The sequence below is a fragment of the Phallusia mammillata genome, chromosome 3 (assembly GCF_965637545.1).
Source record: "Phallusia mammillata chromosome 3, kaPhaMamm4.hap1.1, whole genome shotgun sequence".
In the NCBI taxonomy this organism is placed as follows: Eukaryota; Metazoa; Chordata; class Ascidiacea; order Phlebobranchia; family Ascidiidae; genus Phallusia; species Phallusia mammillata.
Window position 1 is genome coordinate 4,233,631 of NC_137254.1, and position 26,950 is coordinate 4,260,580.

The window sequence follows — 26,950 nt, forward strand, 5'->3', positions numbered from 1 at the left end:
TTAGCAATTATTAAAAAATAGCAAGTTTAACTCATAATTAAATGTTTTGACTATAAAACTCATTGTGCCTGTGATTGGAATTTCTAAACTTTCATTTCAGTTTTATTTAATGGTTTCCATGAATTGTGTAAATTCAGCAATTATTTTGAAAAAAGCTCGTTTGAAAGAAAGTAAAATTGTGTAACAGGCAAAAAAGTTGAGAACAATCTTTCAAACTTCGTAATATTTCCTATCACAATTTAATTAGGAGACACATGCTACTCTGAACTGCAGTTCCATGGTTAACCATGGTTAATTCAAACGTGTCAAGCGCAAATGTAACTTTGGTGGACATATAACGAACACACACACACAGTATCAATTGCATCCGATTATATTGTTCTACAGTCATACAAACAAAAACACTTTGACAAGCCATTTTTCGGACAACAATAAAGCAGTAAATATTACATGTACTGTAATGACTAGTTTTAAAACCTCTAGCAAATTTAACAAGCAACGAATTTTAGAATAAATTGCGGAATAATTTGTTGTTTCGAAGAAAATTTTAAGCGTGTTTATGTCGTGAGAAACAATTCAATGTTGAGCATTTCTGACATTTCATCCACAGATCAATTTGTTTATATTCTACTGTAGATCTTGGGCATTTTTGCCCATACGAGGGAACCGGCTCCGATAATTATAGCAGCCAGAAGAACAAACATCACAAGTTGGAAGATGTTGTAAGCGGCATCATTTACTTCATCTCTGCTGGAGTGTCTGCGATAAAAAGAATGTTTAACTTAGATAAACATATATGTGTGCGAAAGCATTTGATACTGGAACTAGAGATTAACACCTCAGACAGACTAAAAATAATGCCACTCTTGTATACACTTGGAAGTGGGCCAAGCTTGCGAGAGATTGAAAGCCAATACGAGAAGTAACTTTAAACTTTGATTCCTGGTTAAGGCAATGTCGAGTATGTTTCTTACACACAAAGCAAAACGAAAAAGGGACTTTAGGAGTCAAGCTATGCATAAGTTTGCCAAGATGGTCGAGTTGTAAGTAAAACCGACTTGTGTTCAATAGTTTGTGGGTTCTAATACTGTCTCGGCAGCCTGTGTTTCCCTGGGCAAGAAACTTAATTTGCATTGCTCCAACCCAGTGAAAATCCACGTATTGCACTACATTAACGTCCCCTCCGCTATAACGTAGTTGCTATAAATCTAGCAGCTCGACCGTGGACTGACTGTTAGTTGACGCATTCAGGCGTTGCAGGCTCATCGAGGATTAAAATAAATAGAAACATGCGAATTATTTGATAATTGAGGCCTAATATAGCTGAAGTAAACATGTCCCCAAAGGTTTTAGTTGATAAATACAACAATTTGAGTAGTTGGAACATAAGCAACTAAAGTATTTGGTCCAGAACTAAGTTAATATGTAGGAAAGAAGAGTTTAATTATTGTCTTGGTACCTTGCACAAGCAAATACTTGGTAGTTTTCACGATACGAACTGGCCCCGCAGAAAGTCGTTGGCTGCGTCCATTGTTGTCAACAGATCGTCTTTTTTTCCCACCACACATCTTCAAATCAGTTTCATATTAATATTTTTTTTCATGTATATATATATATATACTATTAAGGATAAACAAAGCAGCTAAATGGAATCAGAAAAAACTTAGGCATGTAATGGTTTTTCCCTGTTTATTTCAACTAAAGCAAACTTATTGGAGAATAAATTAATCGAATATAATCCACTTTACTTGCAATGATGCAAGCAGCTCGACGGCGGACTTATTATTAGCCTTACACACCACACAAACTCAATTCACCTGTCCAGGGCATTCTCCAGTCGAGTTTTGACAGACGGTCACGTCGCAGTGGATGTAGATGAACTGTTCTGCATCAGTAAAGTTTGTCCACACAAAGCTCTTCAGCTTGAAAGTTGCAGAGTTGGATTCGTAATTTCGTATCAACATTTTTGCGCCGGCAACCTCACTTCCACTGGGTGGCGCAACACATCTAATAATATTTACAAACATTTACGCAAGGTCAAATGCAATGTGCCGTTCAATATATTATGAGAAAGATCACACGTTGCAAATCAAACACAAGTAATGATGTAAAGCTTACCCGCTTACTACAACAGGGTAGTTCGGCAAACCACTGGAGTTTTCAACGCGTGTCGCCCAACATTCTTCAAGCTGTATACAAAATGGTAAATAAATCAAATGTAGAAACTCTATATCACCTAAAAGATGCTTAGTGTAATGCAACAAGTGTAATGTGCATTTTTTATGAAACACGAACTAACATTTAGCAACCTCTGTTACCTTAATGCTTTTGTTTTTACCTGGACAATAAAGTCATCGTTGCTTGCAGAAATTTCATCAAGTTTCACTTCAGCAAAAATGTAGTTAGGCACAGTGACTTCTCCGGGAAAGCTTTCGTTGAAGTATTGGTTGGAAAAGAGATTTAAAGCAACGTCAAAGTTTCCTGTATTCTCAGCAGAAGTTTCAATGGATCTGTAACAAACTTCTACGTTTGAGAAATAAATGGACACGTTCCTGAGGAATTAGTCACATCAATAGACGTCATTTACTGTTTTTGACTTCACCGTTTATTTTCCGAGTTGTTTGACTAGCACTAATAATAGAATAAAAATTAATCAACAGACCGTTGGAGTCTCTGTGCCATGTTTGGCATGTGCTTACACATGCAATGACATGTGTCATGATTATAGTTTGCATTCTACGTGCTTTGCAGCATGTTACATCTGCTATTGCATTACATGACAAGTATTATGTATATGTTTTGCATATTGTGCGCTTTGTTTGCATGTGACATGTTTGGCATGTGCCGTAGATGTCTTCTTACCCGGCTTGTGATTGGACGTTGGATGACGAGAGAAGTAGTTCCGAGTCAAACAGACAAGTGACATTGAGCCTGTTTTGAACGTCGCGTTGGATCACTGCTGGGGACGGAGCTAGGAATCTCCAGATAAGGAAGGACACCGACACCTTTCCGTTCTCATTCTGTTAATAAATAAATAAAAAATATTTTTAGAAGGGTAGCAAGAAAGTTGACAGCAATAAAAAGCACCAAAACTTAATCGTAACTGTAAAAGCATATAGAGCCAATAAATGATAAGCTGCAGACAGTGCACACTGTTTCGACCTATAAGGTCTCATCAGTGCAGCTGGAGACGAGAGATCGGCCGCATTGGCTAGTGTAGCCATTCAACGGCACTCCAGTTCACCAGCTGCACTGATGAGACCTTATAGGTCGAAACAGTGTGCACTGTCTGCAGCTTAATCGTAACTACTGTGGACGAAATGAATATGTGTCGATACATGGTGATGCCTGCCTGTATTTTTACTAAATGACATGTTGGGTGGAAGTGGCTCGATGAAGAAAACAGAAATGAGTTTTACCTGATAGAGGCCTTCGCATTGTCCAATGTCAAACACGAACACCGGGTCTGACCCCGTGACCTTGCAGTTGTCATTAAGTTGAGAAAGGGGAGTTTGCCTGTCCAGTGCGATGTAAAGTGTGTCACCGTGTTCGTAATCTAATGTGTTCTGTTCATCAGCTGTTACTCTGCGAATGATGGCTTTATTAGTTTACATGGACAACTATACAATACTGGAAACACGCCATCGCCAAATAAAATGACTATTTATCAGTATTTAGTCAGCTGCGCAACGTTAAAACGTTGTGGAGTGCAAGACAGTGAGGATTCCACTGCTGGACAATTACTGAGCGCGCAGTAGCTTGTAATAAATGTTTCCTGCTTAAGGCGAGAGTTCTATTAAGTGACTTTATTGTTCAGGATTTCAAAAATAAACAAAAACATGCCTAAAAGCAAAGACAAACTTACGCGATGGTCAAGTCTTTGGTCCTGCACACACTCATTGATTGTTCCATTCCTACAAAGAACTATTAGTTTGCATGTAAGATGTGGTTCTTAACCAATTTATTTTCGTTACCCATTAGAAGAAACCGGGGAGTTTTAACAACGTAAAAAAATTACGGCTTGTCGAAAATTGTTAAATGGCCACATACTGGTAAATCCATAAGTTTTAATTCCTGAAAAAGACTCGGAGTTTATTTTATGAACATATAAACTGTTAGAAACTGTCCCTCCTACAAATTACTGCTCAAACTAAGATTTTTCCTGTTGTTGAAATTTGAGTTCTACCTGATTCAATGTTGACTGTCGCATTAAATCCCTGTGCTTGACCGCTTACGTCGCTGACAAAGATTAATGTAAGAATTGTTGCAGTAACTGTATGATTCAACCCCCCAATATAATTTCCAGTCAATCTTTCCACATTACCTTCTTCATTCTGGAACTGAAAATAAAATCACCGACCAATGTATAAACCAGTGAACAAGTGTGATGTATGTTGTTGTTATAAAAGCTCAAATGTATTTTTTGGTTTGGGTTCAGTTTTTGTTTCGCATCTAAATTCATGCTCAGTCAAATTAATTTCATCGTTTTATATTGGCAGATCTAACTTTAAACAAAAATTCTGTCTTGTTTAAAAATCGGGTGATGCCTGGTTTTTGGTTCTTTAGTGGGATTTAACGAAAATGACAAAACGACAATCACTTACGTAAAGAAAGTCGAATCCATCCTCGATGTTATAAGTGGAGAATTGAAACATCAAGGACGAGCTGCTTTGCAATTGAAATCTCCAAACACACCCAGCACAAGCGGAGTAGTCACCCGGAAACATAGGAGATAACAAATTATACGGCAGGCTGTCAACATCTTCACCACACTCTTCAGCTGAATTGCACATAAAGCGTCAATGGTTGATAGTTACGCTGCGGACGGACAGTGCAGATGGTGCACAAAACTTTGGTTTCTAAACAATTGCCAAATTACTTATGCTTTCAAATCTACTCTGTGTTATGTAAGCTGGGGTGCCGTGTGGCCAATCTCTTGTCACCAGCTGCACTGAAGAGACGACAAAGGTTAAAACAGAATTAACAAGCTGGATCTAAATACACAAAATACATTTTGCAGACTCCCCAAATGGTGGGTGGTCAAGTACATGATCTCATATTTTAGATTAACACATAGTTAAGCTTTTCCGTAAACATCCGACTTACCGGGATCTATAAACACTTTTATTTCGACTGTTGTCAGGTTGAGGACACATGATACATAGACAGACGAGCTTTCAACGATAACCGGAAAAGATAAGCCTCCACCTAACAACGTACCAGCCAATGTGCCCGAATTGTCGATTCCCTCGTATATCTAGATTAAACCTAGATTGTATCTTAGTCAAAAAACATTTACAATTTTAGCAAAAAACATTTAACGCTCTTTTGGTTTGATGTGCTACTTCAATGTAGGTTTTTTCTAGCCTTTTTTGTCCACTTAGATCTTACCTAATGGCACAATAGTAGGTCAGAGGCAATCACATACATACATTAGCAAACATAGGATATCACAAGTTACTTGTGTGGGTTCCAAAATCAACCAAATTAATGCCCATGTTCCAAGTTATCCAATGCAAAAGTGCGTAAATAAGCATAAAGTGAAGATGTTAAACATTTGAAAGATTAAAATCACAAATTTAGTAATAGATCAAAACCATCAACAACATGGCTTAAACTGACGATCACTGTTTGCCTTTTTAACTAGAGTACAGTAAAACCAATGGACGATAAAATCCTTGGTTTAGCATTACACCAGTTGAACGACAAATTTGGTAAAATGCAACCTGGTGGACGAAACACTTGTTCGGTATTTTCTGAGGATCTTAATGCAACTTACAAACAAAACCATTACCGACCCAAGTCATAATATACGAAATTCTACCTGACAAAAGTTGTTTGTAGCAAGCTCTCCTGAAGGAAAATAAGCAACCAATCTAGGGAAGTCGTCTCGGGAAACAAAACTAATAGTCCACGTGTCACATATAGCTGGAATATATTCAGTCAGTCGTGAAGAGATTGCTAGCCCAACATCACACCGTGCATCTGAAACTTAACATTGCATTTGCCAATAAGACAAAATTGAACCAATCCAAAAAATATATATTAAGGTTAAACGAAATATGCCCTTTTCGTATTTTTATGGTTAAACGAATATGCCCCTTTTCGTACGTTTCGTATTTGTTTACAAATATTTCAACAGTTTTGATACAATTAAACATTTCTACGTTTAAGAACAGATATTGATTAGTTTTTCTTTTCAATTTTGTTTCCTGGTACGGCAGAGCACTGAAATTTCTAAGATTGAAACAGTATGGGTGCATTGTGCTGTTGTCAAACGAGGATTGTCTTCTCAATTTCGGGATTTTAGTTAAGAAACGGATTAAATATAGGTAATATTTATTGGGAATGGAACGTTCAATACTAAAAGAAAAAGGAACAGTGATTGTTTGAGTATTTATCTGAAGTGAATCGAAACACGCCGCATAAGACGAGAGTGAAATAAAGAGAAAAGAACCGTTTGAGGGTGAAGGTTCGTGATGTTCTGGGCGAAAAAAATCACCAGGAACGGTGATGGCACAACCGTAAACAAGTTCGGCCGATGAAGCCAGCAGGTATTTTTTTGGAGCTGTGCGAATACCAAACTCAACTTAACCTATGGTGGTCCCCTTGCCGACACCAAATCTTCTATGGTTTCGTTTATGCCCATGAATCTGTCCCTCCGTGTCACTCTCAAGATTGTTCTGAGGCATTTCATTTTAAACTCCAGCAGAGCTGTTAACTCCTGTTCTCTGAGAGTTCAAGACTCAGAACCGCATATGGCTATACGAAGGATTAAAGCCTTATATAACCTAAGTTTTAGGGTTCTGGTCATGTCACTGGAGGTCCAGATAGTGCTCCTTAGACCACCACATGCCTGTGACGCCATGGATATTCTCTGGAGGACGTCAGAGGCACAGTTCGGGATCAAACATCCGAGGAACTTGAACAATTTAACTTTTGCGAACTTGACGTTGCACTTGCAAGCCGTGCCAAACAAAATTTGAAGAGACAAGTTTTCGTGTTCACCGTATGGATGGGTGCAATGAAACGTGTATGAAATCAAAAACTTTAAGTTGCCATGATGTTGGGACAATTGGACGAGGCGACTCAAAAGGAAACGTCACAAATGATGGTAGCTCTAGATCAGGGGTTCTTAACCAGGGGTGCACGCACCCCCAAGGGGTGCAAGAACTTTTCCTAGGGGGTGGCGGGAATGCTGAATCATTAAGGTTGGTTAGGTCTTTTTTTATAAACACAAAACCCAGGTGGGTGCTAAAATTGGTTGGTGATTTGAAAGGGGTGCAGTAAGGAAAAAAGGTTTAAGAACCACTGCTCTAGATTGATCGATCTACATGTCATTTAGTTGAGGGTTAGTGACTGAAGTACGGTGTGCTTGAACCTCTGAGGCGACCTGAGCAGCTGCCAGTGACAAATAATCAAAATCGAAAAGGAATCAAACTGCATCGATGAAAACGCGGGAGAGGGCGTCGGCCACGTGTTTTTGTTTGCCTTCGCACATCTGTGGTAAACTCAGAAATGGCGGTTAAATGACGTTGTTGGTGTGCTGACCACGGAGCCCACACTTCGGTTAATGCAAAGGTCAACGGCTTGTGATGTGTGTAAGGTCAACCAAAGAACCAACTCTAACTGGTCATCCAAAGAACGCTGTAGGATTACCCATAGGTCTCGTATAAATAGGAGACCTGATGCGTGCAGCGCCAGAAATAAAACGATGGTACAAGTTTACGATACCTGCAAATTACTGAAGCCCGTTAGCAGCAGAGGGGTGCGGAAAAGTTTGAAAAGCTTCGACTTTGTTGGGAAGGGGTCGGGCACGGGTATTGTCAACTCGATGTCCCGTCAAAGTACCTCCCTGGAAGGTCCTTATGTTTTATGTAATAAGGTCCAAATACCTCCCTGGAGGTCCTCGGTTTGCGACGGCGTTTACAAGTCCAAATGCCTCCCTTGAAGGTATAAGTTGCGCCAGCGTAACTACCGCGGAGCAACGGAGAGGAGCAACGGCGCGGCCCGGAGCAACTGAGCAACTCAAACGTTGCAAAGGGAAAAAAGGCGTTGAATTCTATGCAACAGAAACCAGGGTATTGCTTTGAGCTGTATCATACGCTTCAAAGTTACAAACGGTGACTTTTATGTGCAATATCATTGTTTACTTTTGTTGACTGAACAATAAACTTCATGTTTTTTGTTTGGTGTATGGTAATTGATTTTAGAATTGATTGGTTTGGTAAAAACTAAGGCTGTCTTAGCATCGGCTACATAGAAAAAAGCCATATTTGAAATGTCTATAAAAAAATAAATCATTTGAACTTAGGAATAAAACCTTTTAGATCGTGTTTTGTATGTATTAGGGTATTTGGAAAAGCATTTGGACCTCTGTGAGATTTTTTTTGGAAAAAGCTTGGACCTCAAAGGGTCAATGGTCGCAGTACTCCGAAAGTGGCTTGCTCGCGACGAGCTCCCACCATGACTTAAACCGAATGACATGCTAAGGAATCCAAAAAGGCCGAAAGGAGTAATGACCGCGGTTTTCGCAATATCACCTGGGCCACAGGTACCTGGTGGTAACCACTAAAAGTCTTGAATGTGAGGAATTGGCAGAACGATCAGGCCGGGTAGCTGCGTTAAGACCGGGTAGATGCGTTAAGATCGGGTAGCTGTGTAAATCATTGCGGTCGCAAAGCCCATGGACTGGAAGAACGTCTAATAATACCTCGTTGCAGCTCGTTTTATATTCTTTTTTAGCAAAGCCGAGTTTCCCGGGAGGGCGAAATCGAGCGCGAAAGTGCACGAGTAGGCCATTAGCTGGGAAAAATGCTGAAGTCCATGCTTGGTTTACGACTGTGAAAAATGGGAAAAAGTAATTCCTTGCAATTTGACCGACAACCGAGCATGAGCTGAAGTGCTCGCGGAAACGGCGTTAAGGTTTGGTTCGATGCTTTATCCAGTGCAACGCTGGAGAAGGTGTCGGCATTGATGAGACGTCGATGCTTGAGGTCCATGCAAAAAAAATGAGCCCCTGGGCAAGCATAAACTGTCATTGAAGTTTGCCGGAAGGTAAATGCATAGTTAACAAACGTGACCCGTACGTCCGGATATGGGTGCCATTCGCAGCAACGAAGTTTTTTTAGGATTGTTGCGGCGCTTCAATCCTATGGCTGTATTGACGCTTATCTCGGAGTAGCGAGATGTTTATTCGAGGTACATGAAAATAGAATAACACAATGTACTAATACGTCGCAAAGGACGAGAGTGAAACAAAGAAGGCATTCTGTCCGGTTCGCTGTAGGTATACAAGAACATGATAATCATAGTGAGAGAAGCCGCCACATATGTAGACTTTTTCAGCTCACTAAAACGAGTCCAAATCGTATTTCTATTTGCTTTTTGCATGCGATAAGTGAATCATGATCAAATAAGGCATTCTCTGCATGAACGAAATGCATAAGCTGTTAGGGTACGTAAAATAAAATTATACCACACAGCCAAAGTAACCATTGAAATCCAACTATAGTTTCCACTGTATGTTGTCATACTGTTTATTTGTTCGCAACTATTTTGCTTCATTGCTCTATGTATACCCGTGTGCAGAAAAACGGCAAAACGTTTGCAAAATAATTAGTTCTTTAACCAAAAACGAGTATTTTGTGTAACTTTATGCCAGTTAAAGGAGAAACGTTACTAAATCAAAAAAAAATTATCAAATCAACTTACCTTTGTGCAAAAAACTAATCGAACAGACAAACAGAGCCAGTTTCAATAGCCCTTGTGACATTTTTATACAAATGAATTAACTGTATTACCATAAATTGTAACTGTAAAAAGACAGTAAGTATATATCACCAAAACTGATTTCACACCCACAAGAATCTTATCATGTTGCAAAAATCTAACAAAGTTTATGAATCAAGGGTGCCGAAAACTCAGTCTACATCGTTTCAGCAATGCCAGTATCATAACGCTGATACCTCTTAGCTAATACGCTTCGTAGGCTTCAGGTTTTCTCATAAACATCAGAACACACTGCTGCTTACATAGAGCTTACCAACGTAAACACTGCAAACGCCGTAACACAATGCAGGTGATTCAAACCGGATCAATACAGGTTCATTGTTTGTTCTGTAACCATGCAGTTCTATCTAAGCGTGTTAGGCTCTTGTTACGTTATTCACGTGAGTCGTCAGCGTTCTTTGTCGCACTCTGTGGAAGCAAGCTGCAGATAGTGCACACTGTTTTGATCTATTAAGTCCCACCATTGCAACTACTGTACCAACTAACAACACTCCAGTTTGATGGGAGTAACAGGCTGAAGCAAATTGTTACTTTAAGGACCCTTGCTATATATATATGTACTAAATCCCAAACTGGTAGTTAATTAATAAGATTCGCAGAATATATTTTCGGGTTTTAGCAGTTCCTATCATTTGTATGTTTTCTTTAACATATGCTACGTCTCATTCAATGCTTAATCATATACACAACTTAATATATCTCAATCAATTTCCAAATTTATTTCCAACAAGAAATTAGATTTACAAGTTTTTGTAGAAAGTCTACCCAAACCTTAAAGATGCATTTAGTCGCTAATAGATGCCGTGGGGGTTGAAACACGGACAACCAGTGGGGAAACTCCCTTGAAGCCAGCCGCAGACAGTGCACACTGTTTTAACCTGTAGCGTCCCATCTGTGCAGCTGGCGACAAGACGTAGACCGTATTGGCTCGTGTAGCCATCTAACGGAACTCTAGTTTGTTGGGATTAAAAGGCTGAAGCAAATCGTTACATTTAAGACTTTGTCTATTTGTACTAAACCAAAACTACAAGTTAAACAATAAGCTCCGCAGATAATATTTTCGGGTCTACAGCAGTTTGTACCATAGTTAATTTCATTAGGCAAGGCAGCATTTTGCCTAAATTCTACAAAAAACCTTGCATATTGCAGCGAGCTACTAAGCAATTTACGCTCGTGGGCTCCGCTCTGTATTTTGTTCACTCTGTGCCTTAAAGGTTATTTGTATTCCTGCGCAGTTTAATTACATTCCTTAGTTCCGCTTAAATTCTCTCGTTTTCGTGTTGCTTTCCTCAGTTGTAGTTTTCGCGTTTACTTGACATTTTGTGTTAATTTCTATTTCACATTACAGGACTTATAGTGTCGATCTCTGTTGTTTGAAGCTAATAAACATTATTGCGTTAATGTAGTCAATTACTGCAATTTAAACAACAGAAGATATACGATGGACAAGCTGCTTTTACGCCCAAATGCTGGCAGACACTTTACGCATTGGCTTCGCACTGTTACAGATTACATTGACCATCTCGCTGAAGGCGAAAACACCGTTACTGCCGCTCACAAGACTCGAATTATTATAAACTGTCTGTCACCTGATTCTTTTTCTTGTGTAGAAGATGCCGATTCTTTTGAAGATATCGTCGTGGCGCTAAAGCGAATATACGTAAAAACGAAAAACAACTTATTTGCTAGATATCTACTTGTGAGTCGCATTCAAAATTCCGACGAATCCATATCTGAGTATCTAACTGAAAACTCTTGCCAGAGATTGCACTTTACTTCTGTGACTGCTGATAAATACAAAGACGACTTAACGCGAGATGCCTTCATTAATGGTCTTTCTTCTTCTTTGATTAGGCAGCGTCTTTTGAAAATTGAAGATTTAAACCTACTTAAAGCCGCCGAAATCGCTGAAAATCTTGCCAAATCACAACAACAATCTCTCTTGATGGGTAAAAATGCATTAGTTGCTTCGGCACCCTCGAAAAGCGCCGCCAGCACTCAATTCGCCGGCGGCAGTACTGAAAGCGCCGCTAGTTCATCTGCTCAGTCTCAGTTGTACCACGATGCTCCTCTGGCCACTGCTCGACGTACAAATCGACCCTAGGCAAAGTCATGTTATTTCTGTGGTGGTGCAATGCATCGTAGCCGATCTGCTTTTTCGGCACTTGAAGCTGTGTGTTATAACTGCGGGAAAAGAGGACATTTCTCTCAGGTTTGTCGAAGCAGCCCCTCTTCTAATCAAAGCAGCTCTCGTTTCCGTCCCACCTCAGCTGTGTGTTTTTCTGCACTAAGCTATATTTCAAACGCTTTCAAACTTCACTCTCTCGCTGGGGCTCCTTTAAGTCTGGGACCCGCTCTCGTAGACGGCTCGTTGGAGTCTAATCCAGTAAAAGTCTTGATTGATTCTGGTGCCTCCGGTAACTTTATCTGCAAACAGGTAGCTCATTCACTTCACTTCCGGCCCTCATACGCCCATTAGTATGGCTTCTACTTGTTTATCTATGGCCACCTCTGGCTTTACATCGGCTACAATCTCTTTACTTGGCCGTTCGTGTTCAATGACTTTCGGTATTTTAAAAGACCTTTGCGAACGCCCGTATACCCCGTTTGAAGCGTGAGGAAGACTTTATCAATACAAACGGCTTCCATTTGGCGTGACGAATGGCGTGACTGCCTTCCAACGCGTCATTGATGATTTTATTCAAGACAATAAGTTGCATAAGGTATACGCGCACCTTGATGACATCACCGTTACCGGTGCTACGTTAGAGGAACACGATCTCAACCTTCGTCGTCTTCTTGAAGCTGCTTGCAAAAATAACATCACTATAAATCAAGAAAAGTCCAGAATTAGAATAACTACTTTGGACATTCTTGGGCATCGCATTTCCTTCAATGAAATTCGACCTGACCCAAATCGTTTGCAGCGTTTATTAGAGTTGTCACCTCCAGCTTCACCAAAGGAACTAAAAGGAGTACTAGGAATGTTTTCTTACTACGCTAAGTGGATTAAGAATTTTTCACGACGTGCAGCCCCTCTTTTGAATGCAAAAGACTTCCCGCTAGACGATGATGCCGTTCTATCATTTAACGATTTAAAAGACGAGCTCGACAAAGTCACTCTTGGTGCAATTCTTGACGACTGTCTTCTTGAAGTGGAAACAGACGCCTCTGATTTTGCTGTAGCTGCCGTCTTGTCGCAAACGGAACGACCTGTGGCTTTCATGTCTCGTACATTTAACCGTTGCGAACGCAATTACCCCGCTATTGAAACGGAAGCCTCTGCTATTATTAAAGCTGTAAGAAAGTGGTCGCATTTCTTAAAGGGTCGGCATTTCACTTTAATCACGGACCAAAAATCTGTCGCTTACATGTTTGAACGAAGAAACCGCGACAAGATTAAAAATGTTAAAATGATATCGTGGAGATTAGAGTTGGGCCAATATTCCTACGATATCCGCCACCAACCAGGGACGCTGAATATTGTTCCCGATGCGTTTTCTCGAGTATGTGCGTCTTCAAAGTCTCTTCAAGATCTTTCTGCACTCCATGCATCACTTGGACACCCTAGATACGCCCGTATGTATCATTTTGTTAAATCTCACACTTTGCCTTATACTAGTGATGAAACTAAATCGGCTGGCAACAGATGCCGCGTGTGTGCCTCAAGCCACGATTCTACAAGCCTCAGGCAAGATAACTGATAAAAGCTACCAAACCGGTTAGCTTTGGGAAAGGATCAGTATGGACATCAAAGGCCCAGTATCTGGTCAAAATCCTTATCTTCTAATCGTTGTATATGAGTACAGTCGGTATCCTTTTGTTTTTCCTTGCATGAGAATGACTTCGTCCACCGTTTTGCCTCTCAAACCTATATTGCCTTTTTGGTTTTTCTGACTATATTGTGAAACGACAAACCAAACTGTCTGGAAGACGGTAAAACTTCTGCTTTGCAACCGCAATTTACCCGATAGCCGTTGGGAGGAAGTGTTATCTGGTGCTCTACATGCCATGCGGACCCTAATGTGTACCGCCACTATCCAAACACCACACGAACGCTTTTTTAGTTTAGTTCTGTCTGATACCTCCATGCCCTCATGGCTGCTGAACCGTGGCACTGTACTTCTTCGTAGGTTTGTCTGCTCGAAAGGAGACCCGTTGTGTGATCCTGTGACCTTGCTGGATGCAAATCCATCTTACGCCCACGTGCGTCATTCCAACGGACGGGAAAGCACAGCCTCAAATTCTGACCTAGCTCCTTGTCCGAACTCTTCGAGCTCAGCAGAAGATGAGATATCTTCATCTGAAGATGACGTTGCTGTTGAAATAGACAGTCCCGCTCCCCTTGAATCTACTGAATCGGCTGACTCGCCGCCTAATCTTCGTCGTTCTACCTGTGAACGAAAGTCACCTGCTCGTTATGGCGGGTGGACTGTGTAGTTGTATATTGTGGTGATGTTTTGTGAACATTATTTTATCGAGGGAGAATGCAGCGAGCTACTGAGCAGTTTACGCTCGTGGGCTCCGCTCTGTATTTTGTTCACTCTGTGCTTTAAGGGTTATTTGTATTCCTGCGCAGTTTAATTACATTCCTTAGTTTCGCTTAAAGTCTCTCGTTTTCGTGTTGGTTTCCTTAGTTGTAGTTTTTTTTTTAACTTCTATTTTACTATACATGACTTATAGTGTCGATCTCTGTTGGTTAAAACTAATAAACATTATTGCGTTTATGTAGTCAATTACTGCAAGCAGTAAAACATTAAAACAAGATTTTACTGTTTCAAACTGTCAATGCTGTCTAAACCAACCTCAAACACAAACAGAACAAGCGGGGCTCCCTTGATTCATTGCCCGGAGTTTTCGCTATTTATTTTAGCGTGTTTGTTTTAGCAATCAATTTTATATCGTATTGTATTTCGGTTTCAGGAACTGATGATGCCACATAGGCGAAATATATATTCCTTCATCTAAAACCGACTGATTTTGTTTAACAAAGGATTTTACAGTCTATTGGTTTTAGTGTATTAAAGTTAAAAAAGCAAACAGTGAGCGTCAGTTTAAGACATGCTGTTGATGGTTTTGATCTATTACCAAAGTTGCCATTTTGATCATTAAACAGTCGGTTGAATGCAAATCCTTTTGAAGTTTGGGTTGATGTTTTTTTATGAATTAAAAATAAAATCTAAAAAAAGAATTGAAAACCTTTTTACCTTCGAGTAATTCGCACAAAAATCATGTGTGAGGGGACCCATTTGTTTTTCCTTCAAATCACGTTTGTAGATCAAATGGTGTGTAGACTAAATTGTTAAACAGGGTACAAACTATATCAAATTGAAATAGGAAACACACCTTTCTAGTTTTTTAACGTTTGTCGATACAGTAGTAACAGTACAAGCCTAAAACGTTGCACCCAGGTATGCCCATAAGTTCAACGTTATAATGTTATGACTGTAACAGAAAAAAATTAGTGATGATAAGATTGAGGTATGCTTCTTAAACATTTAATATGGAGCAATTTATATTACAAACTTTCATATGTGTTGTTGTTTGGATTAAATATTACATAGAGTTGGATTATTTGATGTTAAGATTTATTTCATTTATTTTCAAACAAGATGATTCTAGATATTGTTTAAGGCCTAACTAGATTGTTGTATTCAAACCGAAGTGGCAGCCCTTTATGTGAAACTGGCATCTTTTTCGGTCGACGTGACTGAGAAAATGATAGCATTTCTTTGTGATTTTTCATCAATTAATGGTAAAATGAATTTGTTTACCGGCAATAGCTCGTTCACATCAGACTTATTTCACAAAGTGGGTGACTTTCTTGGCTTCGCCATAGTTACAACCCGACTGCTAACCAGTCTCTGTCAACCGAGTTCGCTGAACACACCAACGAACACACTGTAACGTAATTTGTGCTGATTTTCGGAATTTCTACAAATGTCATGTTTGGCTGTTGTTTACTAGCAATGAGCTGCTGGAATTTGAATGACGAACACCCTAAATAAAGTTTATCCACTAACGGCTTCGTTACTGATTGCAGTAACTGTCTTTTGTTCCAATGGTAACTCATTGTGTACGAAGTTGTTTGTGTTTACTCAGACCGCATTGGTCCTCCTAAAGCGCAGTCGTTGGAAAGTTGTTAAGCTGTTGGTCGTTAATTTGGACAATAGCTTCTGAGTACGTTATTGCCCAATCGTTCTGCATTGGTAAAAATACATTTGAAAAAACTGACGTTATGCTTAGATCTATGTATTTTAGTAAGTTGTGTCGAGCATTCTTTCTAATTCTACTTCATTTGACATCTGTCGCACTGCATTGATTGAACTGATGTGCGTGTATTGAGTAGAACGGGAACAAACAACCAAACTTCTGGAGCGTTTAATAATCCTGACCACACAAGGTTGTAAGGCATCAATCCTACAACGCAAAATCAGTCAGGCGGAAAGTCGGCAAAAAATCTAATTCTAGTTGATATATTTATATATTCGCTATTGCTCCATTTAATCTTAGTGTAACATGTGGATTCTACCAAATCTTACTTGCTACAATTGGCTATTCAACAACATTATCGAGCCCACAAATGCTCTATATGAGTCAAACAGCAAAAAAAATTGTTTCAAAAATTTTAATCAATTGCGAAGTAAACAGGTTTTTGTAAAGTTTAGATTGTGTGATATTTCCCATTAAATATTATTTATCATTTATTTTGGTTTGAACATTAGGTTGAAAAAGATCTGGAAAATGAATTCAGCAATTAAAGAAATTTCAAAAGTCTCTGTTGTTGACCAGACCGTTGGCCTGACTGTTGGCCAGACTGTTGTTCGGCAGGATTAGGGGCAGGGTTAAACCCTTTTTTACATATGCATATAGAAACCATTAATGTCTTCAGGATAGCAAAGAAGCAAAATTTACTGCATTTTAATTACCATTCGCTTAGTCGACGTTTAATGACAAGTCAACAGTATGGCGACATGTAGCAGACCAACGTCTAATGATTAACCATGGGTTTTATTTGCTTAATTGGGATTAACAGTGCACTCACATTTATATCTGAACTAATCAAGCCTTAGATATAAAACCAAATACCTAAACCTTTTTGCAACACATGCCAATGACCATACAAAAACACGGTATATCTAGGGTGCGGGGGGGATACGAACCCACGACTGAAACTTTTCGGGACTCCAGCTTTTCTACATGAGCTACACTAGCTCACTCAGTGGTTCGCCCGTCTTCGATCGAATCACAACCATTGCCTGCCTAGTATGCTGTATATTTCAGAAGTTTGTACTAACTTGCTACTGAGCGTGTGCAGTCCCGTAGCTGCAATGACCTTCCAAATCTGACGTCATCACATGCTCTCGCATTTACCCAGGTGCTTTTGCATTTGGAAACACTATGAAGAGACCTATTGTGACAAAGTTCAAGCCATGATGACAACTGCCAGGGTGGTCTTCAACACAAAGGGTCCTCAATACACTACCTGTCAATTTTGCTTCACATTTGTATGAATTTATTACGCAACACATCGAGAAGCAATGTCTTATATTTTGGTGTAATATGATAAACCGCGGCACTGTATTTCTTCGTAGGTTCGTATGCTCAAAAGAAGAGCCGTTGTGGGATCCTGTGACTTTGCTGCATGCAAATCCATCTTACGCCTATGTGCGGCATTCCAACGGACTGGGAAGCACAGTCTCAACTTCTGACCAAGCTCGTTCAATCTACTGAATCGGCTGACATGTCACTTAAAGCACGTTATGGCGAGTGGACTGTGTAGATTTATATTTTTGGGACTTTTTGTTGACAATTTTACAGAGAGAGAGAGTGCAGCAAGCCATTGAGCAATTTGCACTCGTGTCAAAGTACGCTCAATCAGGGCAAGAGTGTAACCTTCATTCGAAATGCAAAGCAAACATCACCTTTTATTTACATTTCTTTAACTTTTTAGGAAACCTTAGTGCAAACATTGAATTGCATTCGACACTTCGAAGGGAAATTTTAAGATCAGGTAACAACGCGTTCTTTCCTGTTTGCTATTTCATTTATGTCACCATATCTTGTCGTGGATTGTGAGATTACCATTGTTGCGTAAACAAAAAGTGTGTTTGTAACAAACTTTGATCGGTTCCGAAACTGTTAATGCGAGGAATCTAAAATAACCTAAAATAAAAAGTCGGTGTGGATCAGTTGTTTCCTGCTTGCGTTCAATTGCAGAAAACAAAATTACAATGGAAAGGACCTGCACAATTTCAAACGCAATACAAGGATACTGTGCCAAGTTGGCTCGTAAACCATGAAAGGTTTTGGAAAAACGTTGGTGTTAGCCAAAAAACAACCCAAAATTCTCAGACTGATAAACCAATAGAACTTACAGGTACCGAAATATTGATGAACTCGCTATTTTATTTGATTGCGAAGTAAACAAATCTTTTATGCATTTCGGATTGGTTGATATTTTCGATTAAATATTATTTATCGCTCATTATAAGTTAAACATTAAGGATTTAGCAATTAATGAAATCTTGAACGCCTCGTTTGTTGGGCAGACTGTTGGCCAGACTGGTGGTGAGACCGGTGGCCAGACTGGTGGTGAGACCGGTGGCCAGGCTGGTGGCGAGACACTTGGCCAGACCGTTGTCGAAACTGTTGGTCAAACGGTTGGCGAGAACGTTGGTCAAACGGTTGGCGATGCTGTGGGCCAAACTGTCGTCGAGAAAGTTGGTCAGTGTCCGAGTCTGTATTCAAGTCTGTATCCGAATCTGCACCCGTGTCAGTATCCGGCTCAGCAGGGTTATACCTTGGCAGCACATATGGCTCTAGAAAAACGATTTTGTGTCAAGCATGCTACATGTAAACCACGTTGACTAATGGACATTTAATAGTTAAAAAGAAACATTTCACCTGCACGTGACGGCCGTGGTGGTGGTAGTTCAGTGACTCTTGATGTAGCCTAAAGTGAAAAAAAGGTATTGATTGGCAAATACACAAAGCCTTAAATCCCTAATTGCATTATTTTTACCTCATATGAATCTAGCATCGGAGGATGGTGGTAACAGGCTGACGGGTCTGAAAAAGACACAGCGTTGAAATATTATAGCTGCTACAGTTGTAAAATGTTGTAATAAATTGAGTGTCAGTTTGCCCATGTCAGTGGAAATTAAGTCGTGGAAACGGTTTCAAAATTTAAGAAAGTAAAAGGGTTGTACGGCGACAGGATAATGCCCAAATAGAAGTGATTGTACCAGTTAACATCCTACATCAGAACATAAATATTTATATCTTCCAATTACTTTACACCGAGCCAGTATTGTTGTCAGATTTTGTTTATTTAGCAAAAACATTAACCTTTAAAACAAAATAGTTTTATTACTTTTTGTCATAATCATGACAAAATCGTCTAAAAAAAGTTTTTTCAAAAAATATTGCAATTAGTTAAAAAAAATTGCTGCAAGCACACAGCAGACTAGCACAAAGTTACCATAACGATCCATGTAGCCAAAACGATCCATGTAGCCATAACGATTCATGTAGCCATAACGATTCATAATGTTTTTTTGCAGATTAATATCCTGGCGAAGACAACATTTATTTCAACTGTCAAAGATAAACCAGCAGGACAAAACTCTGAAGCAGCAAAAAACATGTTATAACAAATATTTATCAATAATAAATGACTGTTTATTTCGAACATGCACACAAACAAACATAAATATTAGACTCTACAGTTGATCATCTAGCTAAAACCATTTGTTGTCAATGTGAATCAAGCATGTCGTTAGGTTAATGCTACAAGAACTTATAAGACGCATATTCAAATTGAATACCTTCGAGTGACAAACTCTGGTAAGCGTCTTACGAACTGAATTACACAGAATAGGTGGAGTGCTTTGGTGCAGTAATATTTATTGATCGTGTTTGCGTAACGTTTTTACAACTAATGCAAGCAACGACTATTTACCTCGTTCCATTCCAACGACAAATTTACGGGTCACTGCCAGTAATAGCAATGCACTTTACTTGCCTGAAACTTATTTGTGTTTGACCTAAACATTAGAGTTACAAAATCAGCGTCTTGATAAATCAGCACTGATAACAGAAATCTACAGCAAATAATAATCGTTGTGTACCAAGCTACAGTGACTTTGCCCAGAAGTGTTTGTCTCGTATGTACTTTTGCTTTGCAGTGGGGTTTATGTGTTTAACTTCAACTCTTTCCAGAATGGAGACGGGGATGCGAAGGTTTAATTTATCTTAGTTCGTTTACGTGTTAGAACGAATAAGGTATATTAAAAGAAACTGATTCTATCGCGATGACGGTTGTGCCCGCGAAATTATGTATGATGTTCACTTCTTAATTTCGTTTCGCTAACATGAACAGAATGAAACTTCGCAAACTATATCTGACTGCAATTCCAAGTTGGAACATGAAATTCGTTCAATTTTATCATTGTTCGTTCCGCTTTTAGAGCCAATAAGTTATATTTAGCGCGACCTTCTTCATCGTGCTAACGGAATCGACATATTCGGCCGACATGTGTCGGACAACTGAAACTTCTGTACATCACTTGTTGTAACCATAGGTTTGGAATCATTTCTTTGTCTACGTTACAGTGTAGCTGAATGGAATTAATGCATTTCAAAAAAGTTTGTGCGTAATTTAGTGTGTGTGCAAATGTATGTAGTAAAGTCCTGGTAACGTTTTGTTGAATGACGATATAAAGACTCCCTTAAATCACTTGCTTCTTTTTGTAAGTTTATCGACCGTATTGTTTGGTCGCATGACTGTTGTACTGTAGCACTTTTATGTTTGCTGAGAACCAATGCTGGTGTGCAGATAAGTGGTGTTTGTATAAAAAAGAGGAACTAGACAGTGTTGCGTACATGACCAAGTAGGAAAGTTGCGTACGTGACCGGTGCAAATACAGTCGGCACAGATTTTCTACAAAACTTTTGACGTTACCTAACTGACTTATATTTTAATATTTTGGTTTCCAACAGAGTTTTAAACCCAAAATCAAGAGACATAGGTGTTGTGGTATTTGAGGAAATCGGCAGCTTGGCCCGCAACAAACTTGTGGTGTTGACTTATTGCGATTTTGCTTTGCCTTATAACACACTTCAACAACTTTAGAAATAAGCATACTTAGTGATACACCTATCAATTTTACTGCTATTTAGGTTCATTTGCTGACAGTTGCGTAAAGGCTTACTCAGCTGATTCAAATTAGCCCTTTCTAACAATTACTCTAGGTTCAGAAATACCCTGCTTTAAAAGAAAACGAATTCAGCCTCCATTCCTAAACACGTCAACTGCGCCACAAAAATATTATTTGAAAGACCCTGTGGTCAAGAGCCGATATTACCGCTATGAAAATAAAATATATTTCGTAGTTAGACACAAGGGAAGAGTGGTGTATCGTTGGATTAATTATTGATTAACTAACGTTTAAAACAATTCGTTGCAAACCTGCAGAAATCATTTTAAAAGCAGTGCAGTGTTAACATATGTGAAAACCAAACTACTTTAGAACAAGTTAGATATATAATAAAAATAAGTCGTAAACTCATGATAAAACATCTGTGTAACAAAAACTTTCCCATTGATATACTTGATGACGTCATAAAACTCTGTAAACAATACACAAAGCAATCAAAACAAATCACGCATTACTCTTAGTTTTATTTAAACACAACCAGACCTTTAGACCAGATGTTTATTAAAGCTACATTAGAACAGACGAATGTAGTATGCGTCTTTGTTACACCCACTAAGAAATAATGGAACGAAGGCAATCTATCCCGATCGGTGTAGTCAGCCAGGTACAAGGTTTTAATCATTAGGTCCAACCTTACCTTACACTAACTGCCCGCAGCAAAAAAATTGTTCTCATTCTGCCCTTTCCAAGATATATGTCGTAATAGAAACACGTGCTTGTGTTTAAGTTGCAATTTTACCTTTTCCCAAACATAAATATGTCATCGGGTTTTCCATTTGAATGCGCGCAGCTATTTGAAATTCTTTCAAGGTTCTTATAAACTCAACAGGAAAATAAATTTAATCTTTGTGGAACACAACGCCGTTAGTGCGTGAAAAGTTTGATCAGTACAAAGTTTGCTTTCGGTTCTGTTTCAAAGGTGGGTCTCAGATTGTTTTGGCAGTTTGACACATTTTGCTTGGATTTTGTGTAATAAAGTATGACTGTGTTTTATTGCGAGAATATTTCTGGTTAGTTTTCATTTGTGGGTTTAAATACCATGGCATTCTAACCCGAAAAATTGCCAATATATATATGCTAGCCGTAATACTTGGGTTTTACTGCATTATTTAATTCAAATCAAATCAATAACTGCAACTTATTACACGTTGTGTTTGCTAAAATAGCCCTACCTTTCGTTATTACAACACGCATGACATAAACCACGTTAGTAACAACTACCAAATAGGGTCTAATTAAACTAATCACGCGATCACTCACCCTTTATGTTTGATGATTCCCCTATATCCCACTTTTTTGAAGCACCAACATTCTATGGCGAAAAGTTGATAAACAAGCAGTAGTCAAAACTTTGAAACGAAACGGTTTATATCCAATAGACAATTGTTACACTATAAATGTAGGGATACTCTACAAAGTATGCCAAAGTCCGGAGTTCAAGCAAAAACATGATTTTACATCGGCCAGAATTCAACGCCACTTTTCCTGTGCGTTGTGTTGCGTCATTTAGAACGTCACTAAACCCACGTAAGTTACCGCGTTGCTGTGGTTTACGTGGTGTGTATAGAATATTATCATCAAAAACCGAATAACAATACATAACAATACATATAAATGTATATATTTACATGACGGGAGCTTCATACATAAATATATGTTGACCACACACAATGATCAAATCTATCAGAAACATTTCTTATTCGTGCAACTGACATACGTAGTAATATCCGTTGCAACAAATCTAATCTACACCTCACTTGGTACCACAGGTGTGCTCCAGACCGTACAATATTGGAAAGCGTATTTGAAACTAATAAATGGAATTCAACTAAAACGACAAACTCAGTTTGATATCAATGACACAGTCAGATTAACCGAGACAAACGAAACCCATTCAACGTGGAGACTTAAACAAAAGGAAATTGATAAAGCAATCGATAAAATTGGTAAGGTCATGTTAAAGAAAATAAATCCACACCTTATTTCCTACGCATTGCCATTTTAAGACAGTAAGTTTGTGGCGCATTAACTAAGTTTTGCACCCCAACAACATAAATCCTGTAAAGATGGGTTTATAATTGCAATTGCTTTGTTGATGATAAGATGGTTTTATTTCATGTACGAAAAGACTGAACTGAAGTCCTGAAACTCCACGGAATGTTGGCACAAGTAACGAACATTTCGTAGCACATAGCTTAAAGTCACTGCTCCTAGATGTCATTATTATGACGTAAGTCAGTGGTTGACTGAATCAAACCTCTAAATGAAACAAAAATTAAGGCTTAAACAAAAGTAAAGATAACACAAAGCGAAACGCAATAAGCGAGTACATTTCATAGAAGAAAAGAAAGAAGGTAGCTGTCTAGTTTGCTGCAGGCACATGGTAAACACAAAGCCAACACAGAGAACCCGCAGTCAACCATATGTGATTAGACCAGTGGTTCTTAAACTTTTTCCAAGCTGCACCCTTTATTACTTCCTCTTGCATCCTCTTTACTTCCTTTTGTTGCTGAGCTGTGCTGTGTCGTCATTGGCGTCGCGTAGCAAGTCGCGCTTGATAAATAAATGTCAGGCAATATTGAGAAGTTTCACGTTTTCTACCGGAGTCCCGCTATACCCTAATATGACACGTTTGTTGCAGCAGGCGCAGATATTAGGTAGTTAATGGTATTACTGTTTGTCATTTTTCAAGGTAAAAATGCCAAGTCGACTATTAAAAGTGACTCTTTTTGTCAGCGCTCTGAGCATGCTGCACCGAGGTTAGTGACTTTTGTTCTGATTTCAACTTAAGTGGTAAGCATAACAAATTGTGGCAGTACGACAAGGTTAAACTTTATAGTGCTGTTTTCTAGAAGACCACAGGTGTGTGCTCACTAGAAACTCCATCGAAAAGACATAAAGATTATTTTGCAAATATCACAGATCCTAATGTTATAAAAAGGGACTACGGATCCTAAAGGTGACTAAGGGGACTTCTGAAGGGGACCAAAAGAGGAAAGCGATATGAAAGGTTGGAAATCACTGTTTTAGTATATAGCAGTCTAGAGAGAAACACTAGCACAAAAATGCAGGCACCACATTTATTAGATATTGTTTAGTATTTGTTTGAATATTTTCTGCATTGGTATTAATGCGACATCTTTGAGTGAGCTGCTTTGTTTGCTAATACCTTTATATCCATCTTTGCACTTCTATTATTTTTCACGTTTTTTAGTTCTACACCAACCAAATAGCATCCCATAAACCCCTACGTCACATAACAATAGCTTGTCAAACACAACAAAAAAATTGTGCGTTATATTTGCGAATATCAAACGATCAGTTCAAATATGATGGCTTAAACAGCCCATCTGGGCGAAATACACTATCGTGGCAACACTAGTACAGGATGTATGGGAGCACACGCTTGATATATTATTTGACTTTTAAATGGGGCTTGTATTATTTAGTTTCAGAAACATTGTGTGCAGTGCATAATGTAAATTCTCGTTCATATTATTCAACAATTTCCCCCAACTCTAAGTCCTGGGTCCGACGATATGTTTCAACTGGAGTTTCCTCTCGGTTAATTGCCCTCTTCCGTTGCGACGTTAAAACGAAAACGTTTGTTGTAGTTGTTTCAAAACTTTTTTCCTGGTGTCAGATATAACACGCTATTTTAATAACTGTCAACGGTTATTCTCATTCATTACGTTTAATTATTACGACACCGCATTTATGCCGTGAATGATTTTCAGCATCATAAATTCCAGTAGTAAAACTTTTGTTTGTGAGTAACAATAGACAGTTATTTGTTGAATAAGTAAAAACAAACGGTTATTTGTTGAGTAAGCAACAACAAACAAACTAATACTGCATGACATGCGACACACAACAATAAGTTGAGATTGGATCGAAGAATAATAAACTGTCGACCAGGTTAAGTTCAAATCGTAATTCATTTACAAGAACTAATAATGATTAACCTCACACCCTTTGTTTATATTTAGCAATGTTTCACTTCACAAAATTTAATTTGTATATACTTTGTCTACACGCACACTTTGTCTATATTTAACTATAATTATGTTTTAATTTTTTGTATGATAACACTCCAATAACGTACCGCTACTTTCGTTCACTTAATTAACTGCTGTCTCGCACCAGTGATTTTGACGTCGACGAGTCGCGCCTGGACATCTGTGATTTGCCGGAAAGATCATGTGACTTTTGAGCTGCCATACTTTGTGCTATATTTAGTGCAGTTCTTGCCTGGGCCTCGTGGTGTTTGGAGCGTTCGCTTTGTAGTTGTGAAACGTGGTCGTGTTGTAACTTATTGAAACTTTGGAGATAGCCAATGTTCTAGCCATTTTATATTTATTATTCATATTAAACTTGTTTTAGTTGTTCGGTGTGAACATTACACCTTTGTCTTTAGCAGTAAGACGTCAGTGCATGGGAAATGTAGTAAGTTAAGGGCGGTGATCCGCTATAATAGTGGATAGTGTTGGGTATGCTTACTTTGTTCAGTGAAAGTTAACTACCTCGTCTTTTCCTAAAATCTTAAGCCGAATCCGATTTCACCTCACTAATTTCGTTGCAAATATAGTTACAATTATACCAATTTTTCACTAGTGGGAAACTTATTGTTTTCGGAAAAAAAAGTTGCTTTACTAAAAATTTTCTACAGCAACATGTAAGATTGATTTCTACAGCAACATGTAAGATTGAATTTTTAATATTTTTACCTGAATCCAATGGTATCTTGGTGGCGTTGTAGACAATGACAAATGACATCAGAACTCAGGATGTTTCGATACCCCAAAATTATATTTCGCGACCCACAGTTTGACAAGCCCTGTTATAGACTGTCACATCGCGGGCTTACAGTTCCATTCCAGTTAAAGCAGAGACATATTTTGCAGCAGATTTACAGGTTGTATGTTGCGAGGCAAATTGGTTACGTATGAGTTAAAACATTAAAACAGGCTTTGAAATGTTCATCGGTTGTGCAAAGGTACATGCCTTAAGACTCTGTAGCATACTGGAAAGTTTTAGAACACACGCATTGTGTTGCAGTAAATCACTGATTGTGACGTACCTAGATCAAATGGTATCTCGGTGGCGTTGTGAATGGACCAAAATGTCTGCTTGGGCTGGAAAAGTCTCTGGCAGGTTCGACCGAACGTCAATTCACCAGTTTGATTGCTTCCTCTTGTATTTGAGCTGTAATTCTGTCTTCATTGGCGTCGCGTCGCAAATCGGCGCTTAATAAATAAATATCAGGCAATATTAAGAAGTTTCAGGTGTCCAACCGGAGTGCCGCTATACCCTAATGTGACAAGTTTTTTTGCAGGAGGCGCAGATTTTAGGTAGTTAGTGTTATTACTGTTCATCATTTTCCAAGGTAAAAATGTCAAGTCGACTATTAAAAGCGGCGCTTTTTGTCAGCACGCTGAGTATGCTGCACCGAGGTTAGTGACTTTTGTGATTTTTGTTCTGATTTCAACTTAAGTGGTATACATGATAAATCAAATTGTGGAGGTACGATAAAATTAAACTTTATGCTGCTGTTTTCTGGGGGACCACGGGTGTAGGCTCACTAGAAACATCATCCAAAAGACATTGAGATTATGTTGTATTTATCACAGATCCTAATGTTACAAAAATGGGACTACGTATTTTGATGGTTACTTAAAGGGGGGCTACGGGTCGTGAGGGTGACTTAAAGTGATATAAAAAGAAAGCGATATAAAATGTTGGAAATCACTGTTCTAGGATCTAGCTGTCTAGACCAGTGGTTCTTAACCAGTGGGGAATTTCCCACAAGTGGGAAATTTATTGTTTTCGGAGGGAAATTATGTAAGCTTGAAAGAAGCAAACTCGGGCTCGAGGGTCGAATCCGGCTTTGAATTAACCGTTGAAAGTTGCTTTACTAAAAATTTTCTACAGCAACA

The 26,950-nt window shown here is 38.8% G+C and overlaps 2 protein-coding genes and 1 pseudogene across 2 annotated transcripts; 2 read left to right on the forward strand and 1 right to left on the reverse strand.

The window, feature by feature from the left end:
* Positions 1–357: 357 nt before the first annotated feature.
* Positions 358–10,024, reverse strand: LOC145220138 (scavenger receptor cysteine-rich domain-containing protein DMBT1-like; annotated as a pseudogene).
* A 1,209-nt stretch (positions 10,025–11,233) lies between these two features.
* LOC145219278 (uncharacterized) lies at positions 11,234–13,496 on the forward strand. Its single transcript, XM_080086660.1, has 2 exons — positions 11,234–11,879; positions 12,499–13,496. The coding sequence occupies exons 1-2, from the start codon at positions 11,234–11,236 to the stop codon at positions 13,494–13,496; spliced, it is 1,644 nt and encodes a 547-aa protein (XP_079942786.1).
* Positions 13,497–13,803: 307 nt separating this feature from the next.
* Positions 13,804–14,519, forward strand: LOC145220140 (uncharacterized). Its single transcript, XM_080087425.1, has one exon. The coding sequence runs from the start codon at positions 13,804–13,806 to the stop codon at positions 14,230–14,232; it is 429 nt and encodes a 142-aa protein (XP_079943551.1). The 3' UTR covers positions 14,233–14,519.
* Positions 14,520–26,950: the final 12,431 nt, after the last annotated feature.